This window comes from Rhinolophus sinicus, chromosome 14 (assembly GCF_057876585.1).
Source record: "Rhinolophus sinicus isolate RSI-liver-muscle chromosome 14, RSI-T2T, whole genome shotgun sequence".
Lineage (NCBI taxonomy): Eukaryota > Metazoa > Chordata > Mammalia > Chiroptera > Rhinolophidae > Rhinolophus > Rhinolophus sinicus.
The window spans coordinates 177,951,073-177,967,660 of NC_142514.1; the positions used below are offsets into that span (position 1 = coordinate 177,951,073).

At 42.7% G+C, this 16,588-nt stretch overlaps 2 protein-coding genes across 2 annotated transcripts; both read left to right on the forward strand.

Moving 5' to 3' along the window:
* Window positions 1-742: 742 nt before the first annotated feature.
* Window positions 743-1,709, forward strand: LOC109439120 (olfactory receptor 9Q1). Its single transcript, XM_019719337.3, has one exon. It carries the CDS (start codon window positions 743-745, stop codon window positions 1,676-1,678), a length of 936 nt encoding a protein of 311 aa, XP_019574896.3. The 3' UTR covers window positions 1,679-1,709.
* A 9,139-nt stretch (window positions 1,710-10,848) lies between these two features.
* LOC109439121 (olfactory receptor 9Q2) lies at window positions 10,849-11,793 on the forward strand. Its single transcript, XM_019719338.3, has one exon. It carries the CDS (start codon window positions 10,849-10,851, stop codon window positions 11,791-11,793), a length of 945 nt encoding a protein of 314 aa, XP_019574897.3.
* Window positions 11,794-16,588: the final 4,795 nt, after the last annotated feature.

The following is a 16,588-nucleotide window of genomic DNA, read 5'->3' on the forward strand; positions in this document are numbered from 1 at the left end:
TGTGCCTGGAGAGAAGTGTGGGAAGGTGGAGTGTGGCTGTGAAGAGAGAGAAGGAGACATGAGGACGTAAGTAGGGAAGCACCCATGGAGGACATTCCCTGACGTGCTGAGGAGCCTAACTGATATCCTGTCCTTGATGGGGTGCCATAGCTGGAGTTTTAACAAGAGAGTGAGACGTGATCACACTAAAGTCTTAGAAATATCACTCTGGATACAATGAGGGGCAAGAATTGGCAAGAAGCAAGTCTGGAGGCAGGAAAAGCTGTTAGTTACATGGCTGTTGTTTTGATCCAGGTGAGAGATGAAGACGGTTTGAAATAAGGGAGAAGCTGTGGTCACAGAGAAAAAGGCACAGAGTCCTGGGATGGATATTCCTGTGGTAGGCAGGACCCTCTGTATTATCAACCCCTATAGGAGCAATAGAGAAATTTTGGTTAAGAGTGGTTATCTGAATTGCAGGGGCTCACACAGTTAGTTAGCAATAAAGGTGGGAGATTATGGACTCTTATTCTGAGAATGTTTACCTGTATGGGTTTTACTGACATATTAACATGACTCTATGTCACAGAATTCCCTTGAAGGTAGGAACTAAGACCAGTAATCTCTGAAGCCCCACACAGCACCTGGAGTATTTTGTCCATAGTACATGTTCAATAAAATGTAAACTAGAGGCTCAGGTAAGTTCTATTTATAGCTTCCTAACTTGCTTCTCATCCTACCCATCACAGGTACCTCTGGCTTCATGGCAGAGAAGAACCTCACCTTAGTGACCGAATTCCTCCTTGTAGGATTCACTGACTCTCCGGAATGGGCATTCCCTCTCTTCCTCCTGTTTCTGTTTATCTATCTCATCACCTTGTTGGGGAACTTGGGCATGATTAGCCTGATCCGTGTGGATCGCCGGCTGCACACCCCAATGTACTTCCTTTTGAGTCACCTCTCTTTCATGGACGTCTGCTACTCGTCTGTCACTGTACCTCAGATGATGGCCGTGTTGTTGGAGCTCGGGGCAACTTTATCCTACACACGCTGTGCCGCTCAGTTCTTCCTCTTCACCTTCTTTGGCTCCATTGACTGCTACCTCCTGGCCCTCATGGCCTATGACCGCTATGTGGCTGTGTGCCAACCCCTGCTCTACGTCACCATCATGACGCAGGAGGCCCGTTTGCATTTTGTGGCTGGAGCTTACATTGCTGGTCTCTTCAGTGCCTTAGTGCGGACAGTCTCAGCTTTCACTCTCTCCTTCTGTGGAAACAATGAGATCGACTTTATTTTCTGTGACCTCCCGCCTCTTTTAAAGCTGAGCTGTGGGGACAGCTACACCCAGGAAGTGGTCATTATTGTGTTTGCCATTTTTGTCATCCCTGCCTCCATGGCGGTGATTTTGGTGTCCTACCTGTTTATCATCGTGGCCATCATGCAGATCCCCTCAGCTGGAGGCCGGGCCAAGACCTTCTCTACCTGCGCCTCCCACCTCACCGCTGTGTCCCTCTTCTTTGGCACCCTTATCTTCATGTACCTGCGAGATAACTCGGGCCAGTCCTCAGGGGAAGATCGGGTAGTGTCTGTGTTTTACACAGCAGTGATCCCCATGTTGAACCCCCTCATTTACAGCCTGAGGAACAAGGAGGTGAAGGAGGCCCTGAGGAAAATTCTCAGCAGAGCCAAGTTGTCCTAACCATCTCCAACCTCCGACGATCCTGAGAGTCAGTCCCTCTGCAGGGCCAGCATTCTGGACACTTATTAATTATAGCACGCTCAATGTTTAAATGAATGTGTCATGGCACAAAGTATAAAAAGGGACCAGAACTTTTAGTTCTAGAGAGAGAAGGGAAGAGGCAGCCTGAGAAGAGGGATTGGGGTGAGAGCTCTAATTCCCAGGACAAATGGGTCTGAAATCAAATCCCGTGTAATCCAGATGTGGCACACTTTACAGGTCTGTGACTATAAAGCAAGATTACATTTTTTTTTTTGCCAAGTTTTCTGTGAAAGATTTCCATTATATAGAAATGTTGAAAATAATGTGTAGTGAACCCTCTATACCCAATACTTAGATTCTGTAACTGCTAATATTTTGTCATATTTGCTTTATCATATATGTATATACATATAAAATCTACCTATTCATTTATCCATCCAACAATTCACCCATCAATACACCTTCTTTTTTGATGCATTTCAAAGTGAGATTCAGACATTGGTATTAATAGTCTTCACCTGCATACACTTCAAAATGATGTCATCACTTGGAATCCAATATTTAGATTACATGTATTTTTAATGGTTAAATTAATATATTAGTTTGATGGTCCAATTAATAAAGCCGACCCTGTTTGAGTTTTATTCAGACGCTGTGTTAGTTCACAGGGATGCCTCACATGAATTGCTAAAAAAAACGCCCACAATAACATGTATGTCCATTGCTATCAGCACTGGAAATATGTCCTGTTCTTTCTTCTTCCTCACCTGTTCCAGCTCCCACTTATTACATTATTTGCCTGAGAATCCACTTGGTAAATTCATACCATCCCTCCTGCTTATAATAGTATCTTCAGTGTCTCTTTTGTAGATGTCAGCACTCTATGTTCTTAAAGCTTTTGACCGTGGGGAGGCAGAGCCTTGCATCCCATGCAGATTGGGCAGGAGAGACTCCTGGCCTGCACGGGGTCCCTGTGCTCTGTGACAGCTCAACCTGTGACCAAAGCCTCCCAGAGTCTGATGGTTCTTGATCTTCACTTCTCTAACTGTAGGTGCCTACATCAAACCCAAGGCACTGGAAAGGAACAGGTCCCACCTACTCATAATTTCCTGTTCTTTCTTTGATCCTATTCCTAGAATGCAAACTCCTTTTCTCTCTGTGCCTTGTGTTATCAAAAAAGATTTCAGGTATGTGAATGGTATAAACCATCATGGGAAGGGGAGAGGAGGATGATTCCAAATTCAGTCAAATTCTGTGACACCTGGAATTCCAGTAAAAGGATTTTAAATTGAAAGAAGCAGAACAGTGAAGAGGGGAACATTCAGGGTGAGGGCAGCCATAGGATATTCAATCTAAGGTCACCTATAGTAAAATAAAACATGTAAATCTTCAAAGACATTATGTTTATTCTGGAAGACAGGATGCTTTAAAATACAAGTACATACTATAATTTTCATAAGAAACATTTGATGTTTTTTCTGGTTATTAAAATCCAGGCTGAAAATTTATAGCTCTACTAAGGGGATAGTTAATAAATAGTTTCTGTGTCAGTTGTGTTATAGGTGGTGGGAAAAGGTAGGGAAGTAGTTAGAAAGCTTGGATTAGTTATGTAGAGTTCCCTCCTGATGGCAAAGGACAATATTAGGTCTGTGTGAATAAAAATAGTACACTGAAGAGTTATTTGCTGTTTTGGAATCTGCCAGGAGGCAGGGAGAATGCAGTGAATTGAAAGGGACTAGAAAGAAATGGATTACCAAGTCTAAAGAGACAATTTAATGCCTCCTTCTAATTAAATTCTAAGCAGGCAGTTAAAGGTTTCATTTAAAAAGAAAGGACTAACTAAAAGCCTGTAGGAACTAGTGGCCACAAAACCCAAATGTTGTGTATGGGATTCCATGTAAATACATTTTACTCTACAGAGAGAGCTCAGGGAAAGCTTAAAAAAAAAAAAAAAAAAAGAGGTGCTTCCTACTTATGTAAGAAGGTGAGACAGGGTTAAATTAGGTAATTTTAAAGAATAGTTGATAATATGGAGGTGACCTGATTCTAAATAGGTGTTAGTATTTCCTCACATCTTGCTATACCTTGTGTTGAAGTCATTCAAATAAAGCAAACTGTCATTGCTTTTGTTGGGTTATTTTAATTCTAAATGTCCTATTTAAATAGAAAATGAATAGCTGATGATAAATCATTCATAAATCCACTTTTGGATAAACATGCTTAAGAATACTGGGGTATTCAGACCAGAAAAAGCCATCTACTGGAAGTTTTCGGATGTGACTATAACACTTGAAAGGAGAAGAAGGTCTTTAGGAGAGATAACCTTGGATATCCAACTCGGTACAGGGATGGTCAGTATAATACTTTACCCACAGCCTGCCCGGTCTCATGCCTGGCACTCGGCTGGACTCTTCCCTTCTCAAGTGCCTGCCAACACATGGTTTCCTCGAAGAAGAATTCTACTACCATAAACCAGGCCCTCCAGGAGATGTCAAAGGAGAGACTTGTTGGTATCATGACCTCTCTGGTGTTTCCAGGAGACCCTTCCGCCCTCTTTCACCCTAGACTTGAAAGACAGGTCCTGGGGACCACATTGGTTGGTGCAGGAGGAGGGAGAAGAAAAGCCACAGCCTTTCCAGGGGCAGTGCAAGCTAGCAGATATTACCTTACATTGACCGCAGCCAGCATGAGCAACATGACATGATTTTCAAGGTGCCAAGAAGGGGCTGATTCCCTCTTAAATCCCCTTTCTTTGTTTATAATACTTTGGCTTGAAATTTGCCGGCTTGTCTTTCTTTTCTGGAGATTGTAGGATATGATAGAAGGAGTACAGGGTGGTGACTGCCATTTACCAGCTGTGTGTCCTTCAGTAAGGGAATCTCCCATTCTGTACCTCAATTTCTCCATCTGAAAAGTTGGGGAGAGGGTGGAATATGAGAATTCTAAGTCCCTTTGTGGTCTGACATTCTATGTAGCTAGACTTTAACCCTGTTACATTGTAAATTAGTTGAGAAGAAATTCCACCTTATGGGTTGCCAGCCACTTCCTTCAGAAGGGGATTGTCGGAGACCTCTCTGAGCATGGGTTAAGATGGCGAGTGAGCACCCAAAAACTGGGTACCTGAGAAGTACGGTGATGGGTGCCAAGGCCCAGAAAGGTCGAATGGCCAGAGACAAACTTTCAACTTCACATTGACTCTAGGAGGTGAGGCATAAAACATAAAGAAATCACTAAACAGCAGTTGTCTTTCTAATGCCTTGTTGGTGGGCACCAGTGGCAGACCAGCTTCCAGCTCTGCCGCCGGTTGTCTCCCCAAGTCACTGCTCAGCCACCACCCCTGTGTGATTCCCTGAAGACAGGTGCAGTGGGAATTTCTCTGATTCTCTTCATGTTAGCATAATGGAAATCTGTTCTTTTGTGTTTCCAGAACAGCCTCGTCTCTCCTATGGGAAATGCTCCTTTCCTTAACCATGTAGTTCCCATGAGTACGTCCATCTCCTTGATCCCATCCTTCTGGTCTTCACTGACTGGCCCTGAGGTAGGCACCTGACTGACATTCGGCTGGTCCTGGAACCCATCCCTTGGCCACATGACATCTGAGGCCTTCCTTGGGATTTTTTTTTTTTTAAACTTGTCACCAGAAATAGATGTTTTCATCTCTTTTGTGGTGAAAAAGCTGGAACATGTGAAGTGTGGACATGGCAGGTAGCCATTTTTTTCCTCTATTTTTGTGGAGGAAGTAAGTTTAGGAAGAAAACAAAGCTAATAAACAGAGACAGTACGGTCAGCAAAGAAATTCCTGATGCCATGGTCCCAGTTGTGCACCCTTGTCTGTCCTTCCCATGGTTTTGAGAGTCTTGGTGTGAATTCATCTGTGTGTTTAAACCACATTATGTGCTGAGCTTTCATCACTTGCAACTAAGAAGTCCTTAATAATAAAAAAGAAAAAGAAAAAAAAAAGAAACCCAGGGACTGTAAATCATTCCCCTTTTAGGATCTCATTCTCCACACCTGTAAAGAGTTGGATTGGATTCCTACATTGCTTCTGACTCCATCATTCTGGGACATTCAAACATAGAAGCTCTGAGAAGACTTTGAGAAAACTTATAAAGGAAGCAATGAAAGTAAGTTGTCTCAGGCATGCGCTCCTGAGGGAGATTTTGAGAGATGGGAAGGGCAGATACACATTTTAAAGAATTAGACCTGAATCAAGATGAATTCGCTTGATCACCAGTTCATCTTTTATCTGGGGCCTCTTTTGTATTTTGTAGAAGTATGGGACTGCTGAGTAAAGTGCCAGTTAACCAGTTTTGCCTTAAAAAGTTGTGGATTGGGAATCAAATTAAGTGATTCAACCAATAACCATCTTTCTAGTTGGGGACCTTGGTCTGTTCACCTATCAATTGGAAAGCCTGGGTCATTTGACTTGTAATATTCCCCTTTAGGTTTTGTATCTTATAGGAGCCTATAAAAATTCTGGAATTCCAAAATATGTAAAGTGAGGGCGATGAACTGTTACAGCAGTTGCAGCACATTTATGAGCACTAGGCAGTCTTCAGCCTTGAACTGGCATGAGATCCACCCAACTATGGATGGGAGAAGATAGTAGAGATGGATACCAGGGTGAGAGTTGATGATATATCTTCCTTACGCCAAAACCTGTAGTCCTTCCTAGTCCCTTCTCCAGACTATAAGCCATGACTCCTTGGCTACAAGGAATAAGGTAGTTCAAGAAAAGAGCTTTTTGGAAGAGGAGAGTGTTAACTCAGATTGTGTTTTCTCCTCATCCAATCATCTGTGCTTAGAAATGTGAGGCCCTATGGGGCCGAGGAGCATGCTGAATCCATCGTTTTCCCGTGGTTGTGCACAATACTTCTTAGAAGAACCAAGGGCTTGGCCAACTACCCCAATAATTTTTTTTTTATCACAACCTGCTCATTCTTCAACTTAGGTCCCATCTCTGAGTACAGACACCCCGTTTTTTTTTTTTGAGGGCTAGAAAGAAAATATGGATGTAGAAGAAAGAACTCCCCAACTATTTCCAAACATGGAGTTCAGAGCCTTCCTCAGGAGGGTTTGCAATATAGTATAGGAGTTCAAATGTGCATTCTGGAGCCAGACTGCTTAGGTTCAAATCCTAGCTCTGCCCCTTACCGTGGAACTATTGGTGATCCACTCCAACTCCCCGTGCTTAAATTTTCTCATCTCCTTAAAATGGAGATAATAATAGTGCCTAACTGATAGGATTGTTGTGTGGATTCAGTGACTTAATACATCTATCTATCTATCTATCTATCTATCTATCTATCTATCATCAATCACCTGTCTATCATCTGTCCATCCATCTATCTACCATTCCATCATCATCATCATCACCTTAGACAGAGAAATGGCATATAGTAAGCAGCTTAAGTAGTCTTTGCTACTATTATCCTATTGGATTGCCCTTTCACAATTTGGCTCAGCTACCACCATACCCTGAATCTCTAAATCAGGAAACCAAAGCTGGTCAAATCTGTAGGTTTTAGGAACGAGTCTTTAAACTTCTTTTACTTTCATTTTATGGGTCTCAATACTCACAATATGTGAAATCTTGATCTATACTCTATGAAGTTCATTCTGCTTCTTTTCTGGGGCTGACCTCCTGGTGACAGAATTATCTTAATAATGATCTGATAATGATTTTAAATTCTACCATAGCTTCCTAAAAGGAGGGTTCTGGTGGCCTCAGCAGCTTATTTCAACTGGGGGTGGGGTAGGATTGGGTCACTACGGTTTATGAAGCAGAATTGCAGGAGCTCAGCCATTGGATCCACTTCACAACTGAAGGAAAAGTCTTTCTTAGAAGGAAAGATGGTTTTCCTGTTCCATAGTTCCTGAGGGATCCATCTGGAAGGATGGTGTTCCCTGCCTAGCCCCCTCCCAGCTCCTTTCCCAGTAGGAATGATTGCTCTTGGGGCAGCCAGTCTGACAGAGACTTAAAGGAGCCAGATCCTGAGATGAGTCATCAGGAGATGCTTTTCTTGGAATGATTACTGCTTTGCTGTTTGGCATTTGGTCAATTGCTGAGCCTTTAAAAATCTGCACTGCCTAACCAGCATCCTTCCCTAGGAACTCTAGTTCTGCATGATGGTAATCTGCTTTCAATGAAATAGAGGTTTGTGGTCAAATATTTTTGGGAAATGATAGGTTAAAGAAAGTTGACAAGGGATCTTAATTATAGGACTTGAAAGATCCTTTAATATGCTGGCATGTAACATGATTTTCCATGTGAGGGAATGTAGTATGCAGTGATTTCCAAACTTATGAGAACAATAAACCTATTTTCCTCACTGGAACATCTCCTTAAGACACCTGGGGAAACATAAGACTTTGCAAGGTAGGAGCCCTTTAGTGGTGGTTCTCAAACTTTGCAGCATGTTGCCATTACCTGGAGATTAAAACAAAAGTACTGATGTCTACTTTCTATAATCAAATGTTCTGATTTGAGAACCACTCCCGTTGAGTCCTCTTGTCTTGTGTCATCCTCTGAATAGGCTTAGTCAGCAGAGCACTGACCCATTTCAAGTCATTGTTTTGCCACCAAGTAGCTGCATAGCCCTCTCTGTATCTAGGTTTGTACATTTATAATACAGGGAAACATCAAACCACCTTGATGACCTTAGGTCTCCTGTGAGGAAGAAAGGTGCTGATGGGACTTTGAAGAAATCATGCCCTTCAAGAACATGCTTGTAATGTTACTTTAGTTTATGGTGCAATACACAGAAGGTCAAGAACGACTAGATCTCCTGAGCGTGCTGCTCAAGGCACTATCTCTAGATGATTTTTGGAGGTTTGCTGTGTCAGAACTGCAGAGATGCCTGCGCCCCATGGCAGACACACTGCATCAGAATTTATGAGGGTGGGACGATAGTATTCATGTTTTGTTTTTTAATTTATTTTTAAAATTTATTGGGGTGACAATTGTTAGTGAAATTACATAGATTTCAGGTGTACAATTCTGTATTATATCATCTATAAATCCCATTGTGTGTTCACCACCCAGAGTCAGTTCTCCTTCCATCACCATATATTTGATCCCCCTTACCCTCATCTCCCACCCCCCACCCTTCTCCAATTAAATCTTTAAAAAAAAAAGTATTCATGTTTTCAATAAATTCTTTGGATACTTGTTATCCAGACTGAAGTTTGAGAGCCAGTGCCCTGGAGGAGAGTCTGTCACCAACAAGAATTTGCTATTTGTTTGGTAGAAGTCTGTTCATGAACTGCTTACACCTGTCTTTCCATCATTTCAACTCACGACTCCTGCACGTGCAGCCTTCTGTTTCTGCTACATGGTCACCAATTACAGTGTGTTGTGCTGATGAGGAGAAAAGGCTTGTGCTTAAAAAGCAACCTCCTTTTGGGATCAGATCGTAGCCAGCTAGGGTGACATTGTGTAAAACCCTTGACAAAATTCCCAAGTGAGATATAGGAAAACTTCAAAGAAATGCATTCTTTTTGGTACAAGGCAGGAATGAGGCAAGACTAGGAACCAGCCGCATCAGACCCTGCTGAGTGATGGCAGGATGTGGGATGGGGCTTTGGGAGTTTAAAATTAAAGAGAAAGTTTCAAAGATATTAGATGCCTTGTTAGGAAATCACGTGAAGATGAATTGTGTGTCCTTGGAGACTCACCTCAGAAACCAATTAGGGCATGATGCTGGGGCAGTTAATATAAAAAAAACCACCAGCAGGGTCTAGTGCTAGATCAGAAGCTCAGGGAGAGAGGCTGGTCCCCTAGCCCTACTATCCTGGGCTGAGTCTGAAAAAATACCCCAGGAAACCCTAGTGCCCGGGAGTTAAGGGTGACAGGAAAGAGAGGGACTCTGAAGTGAGACTAAGCCATAGAGGTTCTGGGAGTAACCCCATCTCCACTAGATCGCTGTGATGATGGACTCACGCTGCATTGCTGTCTATTGAAAGGGAACAAAGATCAGGCAATTAAAGTCCAGAGAGGAAAAGTGACTTGCTTGCCCAGGGTCACACATCGAGCGTGAGTGAGATAGAACCCAGGTCTCCAGGGGATCAGCAGGTCACGGGCAGAGGAAATACTAAACAAAGGAGGAAGGCGCTAGTGAAGTGGAATTCTGGTGAGGACAGTTCGTGCCCAGCTCAACGGCTCCCAGGTCTAATTTCTTTTGTTATCCCTCATGGGTTAGCTCAGTACTGGCCTGACTGCGGTTACAGCAGGTAATCGAACATGATCAGAGTTCTTCTTTACAGCCGGTTCTAGAGCTCTGTGAAAAATCCCAGATCCATTAACACAGATTCCTCCAACAGTGTTCAGACAACACCAGAGCTCTCTCTGCTTTGTAATTTGGGTGCCGTTTGTCATGAAACTACTGCTTTCATTAAGACTGTGAGAACAATCAGACAAGGCTTTATGAAGCTTTGTTAGGTGCTGAAATGAGCCTGTTTACTCTTTTGATTCCAAGGTTAATGCTAGTACTTACAAAAAATAAAAATGCAAACAGAGAAATCCTTAACAAACCAGCTTACTCTAATTAGGATAACAGCTGTTTGTTAAACATTCATGTTGCTAGAATGAAAATAGAAATATTCCTAAAAGCAGAGCCCATTGCAGATTGTTAATGGATTTTTTTTTGGTTCATGCTCTTTTGTTCATAGCACGTAAATTTTCCTTCCTTAAAATGTTCATTAAACATTTTAAATAGCCACCATAGCTATGTGGAGTGCTTTTCTGTTTCCAGTGCATTTCTTCATCTGTTTTAATCTATGCAGTAACCTTATCTCGTAAAGCAGGGCAGATGTTATGATTCCCTTTCTGCAGAAGAAAATTGACGTTCAGAGAGGTTAACTGCCGTGTATAAGATCAAACAGCTAACTGGGGACAGATTTGCCAAAACAAGGGCTGACTTGTAAGTCAGAATCACTTGCTCTCCATTCCTGTATAATAGAAGCATCCATCACTTTTTATCTTACGTTATAACGAGCTCTATATGTGTCTATCTCCACATTAGATGGCAAAGTTTGTTGAAGTCAGATACCCAATTTAAAGCTTTATTACTTGAAATGACTTGAACTTTTCCACAGGGGTCCCCCCATCCGGCTCTTGTCTCAGCCGTCACAAGTAACGTGCTGAATGGATGGCGGGGAGGAATCATTCGGTGGTGACAGACTTCTTGCTCATCGCCTTCACTGAACATCTGGAGTGGGGGCTACCTCTCTTCCTCCTATTTTTGAGTTTCTATCTTGTCACTCTGCTGGGGAATGCGGGAATGATCATTCTGATCCACAGAGATCGCCAGCTGCACACCCCCATGTACTTCTTCCTGGGCCACCTTTCCTTGGTGGACATGTGCTACTCCTCCGTCATCGTCCCTCAGATGCTGGCTGTGTTACTGGATCACGGCGCAACCATCTCACAAGCTCGCTGTGCCGCTCAGTTCTTCCTCTTCACCTTCTTTGCTTCCATTGACTGCTACCTCTTGGCAATCATGGCCTATGACCGCTACGTGGCTGTGTGCCAACCCCTGTTCTATGTCACCATCATGACCGAGAAGGCCCGCTGGGGCTTAGTAGCCGGGGCTTACGTTGCTGGTTTTGTCAGTGCCTTTGTTCGAACAGTCACAGCCTTCACGCTCTCCTTTTGTGGAAACAATGAGATCGACTTTATTTTCTGTGACCTCCCTCCTCTGTTAAAACTCACTTGTGGGGAAAGCTTCACTCAGGAGGTAGTGATAATTGTGTTTGCCATTTTTGTCATGCCTGCTTGTATATTGGTGATTTTGGTGTCCTACCTGTTTATCATCGTGGCCATCATGCAGATCCCCTCAGCTGGAGGCCGGGCCAAGACCTTCTCTACCTGCGCCTCCCACCTCACCGCTGTGTCCCTTTTCTTTGGCACCCTTATCTTCATGTACCTGCGAGATAACTCGGGCCAGTCCTCAGGGGAGGATCGGGTGGTGTCTGTGCTTTACACAGTGGTGACCCCAATGTTGAACCCCCTCATTTACAGCCTGAGAAACAAGGAGGTGAAGGAGGCTGTCCTGAAAGCCCTGAGCAGATCAAAGGCTTCCAGAAGGCCCTAGGTAGACCCTTCTCCAATATGTCATTCTTTAGTTTCTTCATCCTTTGTTTTTCCTCAAGTATAACCTACTTGGGTAGACTTTCCCAGACAACCCTCTTTAAAATTGGACCCGAACTTCCTACCTGCACATTCTGATTTATTATTCTGTGTACTACCAGGCACCATCTGGTGTACTATGTTTTACATATTTGATATTGTCTAATTCTCACAGCTAGAAAGTAAACTACATGAGAGTAAGCATTTTAATCTGTGAGATTAATTTCTGTATGTCAGAGCCTAGCAAAGCACCTAGCACATAGGCTCTCAATTTATTGAATGAATGAGTTATTCTCAGGTTCCAGTGTCTACCTTTAAATTCCAATTTCTTCAGTCCTCAGTTTTCTTATCTGCCAGTTGGGTTTAACTACTTTATAAGACTGCAGGCTTGAGCAGCCAATGCATGAAGAGGCAGGGACCATGTCTGTCTTATTTACTAGTAGCTGAGTGTGGTTCATTGTCTGGCACAACATATACCTGGTGAGTGAAGCAAAATATTTGTAAATTCAAAAGCTATCTACAGATGCAACTACTCTTTTGCTCTAAGGGAATTTTCCAAATCCCATCATTTATTCTTTCATTGTTTCCCTTCTATTTTGTCTGTGGTTTTGAATAATAATAATAATAATAATAATAATAGATATAAACTGATATTTACTAGACAGTTACCACCTTCCAGGAATTGTGATGTTTGCTACAGGAATTATCTGATTTAATTCTCAGCACAACTTTATGAGGTCTGTTCTATTATTATCCCTGCTTTATGGGTAGATGAGGCACCGGAGACGTAGAGGTTGAGCAATTTTCCCAAGGTCAGCAATCAAAACGTAGAGTGAGGTTTCCACCCAGCCACAGCCTGAGCTCTTAATTGCCGTACACACAGTCTCCTGCTGTGATCTGCTGCCCACTCTATACAGGCACTCAATCTGGAATTTATTGTTATTGCGCTTTTCTTATTTCTTTTACCTGGTAAAGAAAAGGTAAAAACCCAATCTTTTTAACAATGAATGTATTTTCCATTTACAGTTGGCATACAATATTAGTCTCATGTGTACAACATAGTGATTAGACATTTACATACCTTACGAAGTGAGGTACCCATCCAACACCATACATAGTTAGTATAATATTATTGATTATATTCCCTATACTGTATGCATAAAAGTCCAATCTTTAGAGGTGTGAGACAGTCAACAATAGCCTCCGTGTGCCAGTATTGTGCAGCGTAACAGCATATGTTAGTGTGTGCATGTACACACGTGTGTGTGTGTGCACATGTAGTTGTGCATGAGAAAATAATAAGTGTAGATTAAATAAATGGTAGCTTCTGAACTCTAGTAACTTTCTTCTAAAGGACATATGACAAAAAATATAGCAAAGAGTTGGGTAGGCACATCTAAGAAAAGATATAGGGGAAAATTGAACTGGTGGCCGAAGAGATTTGGGTTCACACATCAGCCTTTGTTCATGTTTTTGCACAAATCACTTAAAAACTGCAGAATGGGGATGGAACAAATCTAAAGAGTGCATCTTAGGGGCCAGTTTTCAAATGTTAACTGCCCTGCAAATGTTCCCCTAACACATCAACTTCTGTAGCAGGTGATAGAGGCATTTGTGCTGTAGAAAAAGGTCAGAATTTTGCACCAAAATGCACATTCTGCTGATTCTCAGTTGTATGGCTTCAGATTAGTTAGAGTCTTTCAGTCTGCTTTCTCAACTGTGAAATAAAACTTATAGAGCATTTACTCTGGGCCAGGTTTTATATGTATCTCATTTATTCTCACAACAACTTGGTGCCTATAGAAAATGGAAAGATGCTGGGTGAAGTTCTATAAACATTAATTAGTGTTATTATAGTGATTGGCTCAGGCCACACACCACACAATGAGCACTGATGGGCAGAGAGACCCATAGCTGATCAATGGACCTCTTCACTTTAGAACTGTCTGGAACTATCTCTCCTGGGCCAAGGTCAGCGTTCGCTCCAGATAACTGTAGAAATATAATATTTCATGTCACAAATGGAGATGAAATACTGCCATTTGTGACAACATGGCTGGATCTTGAGATTATTATGCTAAATGAAATAAGTCACACAGGAAAAGTTGAGAACCATATGATGTCACTGATATGTGGTGTATAAAACTGAAGCAACAAGACAAACAAATAAAAATAAAGAAACAAAAACACATTGCCTCTTGTTATAGCCTTTGTTTTAAAGTCTATTTTGTCTGGTATAAGTATTGCTACCCAGTTTTTTTGTTTCTATTTTCATGAAATATCTTTTTCCATCACTTTACTTTCTGTCTGTGAATGTGTTTCCATCTGAAGTGAGTCTCTTGTAGGCAGCATATGTAAGCGTTTTGTTTTCTTATCCATTAATCCTCCTATGTCTTTTGGTTGGAGCACTTAATCCATTTACATTGAAAGTAATTATTGACACATAACTAGCTATTGCCATTTTATTATTCATAATTTTGATTTTTTTCTGTCTTAAAGAAGTCCCTCTAAGATTCCTTGTAATACTAGTTTGGTGGTGATAAACTTCTTTAGCTTTTCCTTATCTGGGAAGCTCTTTATCTGTCTTTTGATTTTGAATGATAGCCTTACTGGGTAGAGTAGTTTTGGTTGTGGGTCCTTGCTTTTCATTACATTGAATATTTTGTGCCAATATTTTCTGGCCTGCAAAGTTTCTGTTGAGAATTCAGCTGAAAGTCTTATGGGAGATTCCTTATAAATTACTAGTTACCTTTCTCTTGCTGCTTTTGGGATGCTCTCTTTGTCTTTAACTTTTGTCATTTTAATTATACTGTGTCTAGGTGTGGGCCTGTTTCGGTTTGTCCTGTTTGGGACTCTCTGTGCTTCCTGGACTTGTATGTCTATTTCCTTCACCAAGTCAAGGAGGTTTTCAGTCATGATTTCTTGAAATAGATTCACAATCTCTTGCTTTCTTTATTCTCCTTCTGGTACCCCTATGATGCAAATGTTGTCACACTTGATGTTGTCTCAGAGGTGTCTTAAATTCTCCTCATTTTTTTGGATTCTTTTTCCTTTTTGCTGTTCTGATTGATTGGGTGTTTTCTGCTACTTTCTCTTGCATATTGCTGATTTGATCCTCTGCTTCATCTAGTCTGCTGATGATTCCTTCTAGTGCATTCTTCATTTTAGTTATTATATTCTTCACTTCTGATTGGTTCTTTTATACGGTTTCAGTATCCTATTTTATGCTTGCTCTCTGTTTGTTGAAGTTCTCACTAAGTTCCTTGAGCACCCTTATAACCATTGTTTTGAACTCTGTCTCTGTTTTTTTGCCTCCATTTCATTTAGTTCTTTTTCTGGATTTTTCTCCTGTTCTTTCATTTGGTACACATTTATTTGTTTCCTCATTTTGGCTGCCTCTGTGTGTTTGTTTCTATGTATTAGGTAGATATGTTATATCTCCCACTCTTGGCCAGATAGCCTTATATAATAGGTGTCCTGTGGGGCCCAGTGGTACAGTCTCCCTGGTCCTCTGAGCCGGGAGCTCCAGAAGTGTCCCTTGTATGGGTTCTGTGTGCTCTCCTGTTATAGTTGAGCCTTGACTGCTTTTGGCACATCAGTGAGTGGGACTGACCGTCAGGCTGACTGGCTATGGGTTTTGGCCCTGTCTTAGCTTATGGGCTGCAGTGTTTGAAGCTTACCCCACTTAGTGGGATTTGCTTCAGTAGGCTCTGGTGCCTATTGAGACCACAGTTGTGTATGCCACTGTAGGTCTAACTTGTAGGTCTAACTTGGTGGTGCTTTGCTATGGTCTGAAGTCAACCTCCAAGTATGTTGGTTCTGGGGCCTCTTGGGAGGGGCTCTGGTGCAGGCCCAGGTCAGCCACTGCCTGTGACTGCCTGGGGGCTTCAAAGTGATCCATGGTTGTTCACTGCCGGTGCTAAACCTGCAGGCTCATGGGAGAGGCTACGATGCCATCTGAGGACAGCTATCACTAGTACCAGACGTAGGGTAATGCTGCAAAAGGCCAGGATACCCAGAGGCCTGTTGCTATCTGCTGGCTCCCTTAAAGTTCAGCTGCGGATAAAGCCTCGTGCAGCATGCAAATTGGGTGAGGCAGGGTTTCAGGGAGTCACTAGAGTGGGAAGAGTTGTGTCACTACGTTAATATAGACTCTGGTTTGTGCCAGTGCTGAGCCTGGAGAGACTCAGCAAAGTATTAGAGCACACTGAGGCCAGTCTTCACCTGCCTGGGGCCCCTGGACTGCAAGAAAGAGTGTAACATGGGACTCCCAAGAAATAGTTTTCCAAGAAAGAGAGCAATGCAGGAGAGGCTGGCTGGTCACAGAGGAAGTGCGCAAGTTGGGTGAGGCAGGGTCCCAGCTGAGTCAGCAGGGCAGAGCAGTGGAGCTCACTGGGCCAATCAGACTCAGATTTGGCCTGTGGGGGCGGGCTCAACATAGGAAAGATGGAGCCTGCCTGCCTGCCGGCTACACAAGTGGAGGACCTGTCATTAGGAAAATGCCGACTATCTTCCAGTACTTCCCCTGCAGTCACACACATCAGTCTGCCCCCCTCCCCATATGTCTCTGAGGCCCCCTGAGTCACCATCCCTCCTCTGGAACCCAAGGTGAGTGCCTACGAGTGAGTCTGTGCGCCGGCTCTTTAAGAGGACGCTTGGGTTTCCTACTATTTTCTGGCCCACCTGAGCAGTCAGAATCCCCACTATTTTTCACGGCTAAATGTTGTGGGGGGTCCCTGTTCCAGGCACCAGTACTGCAG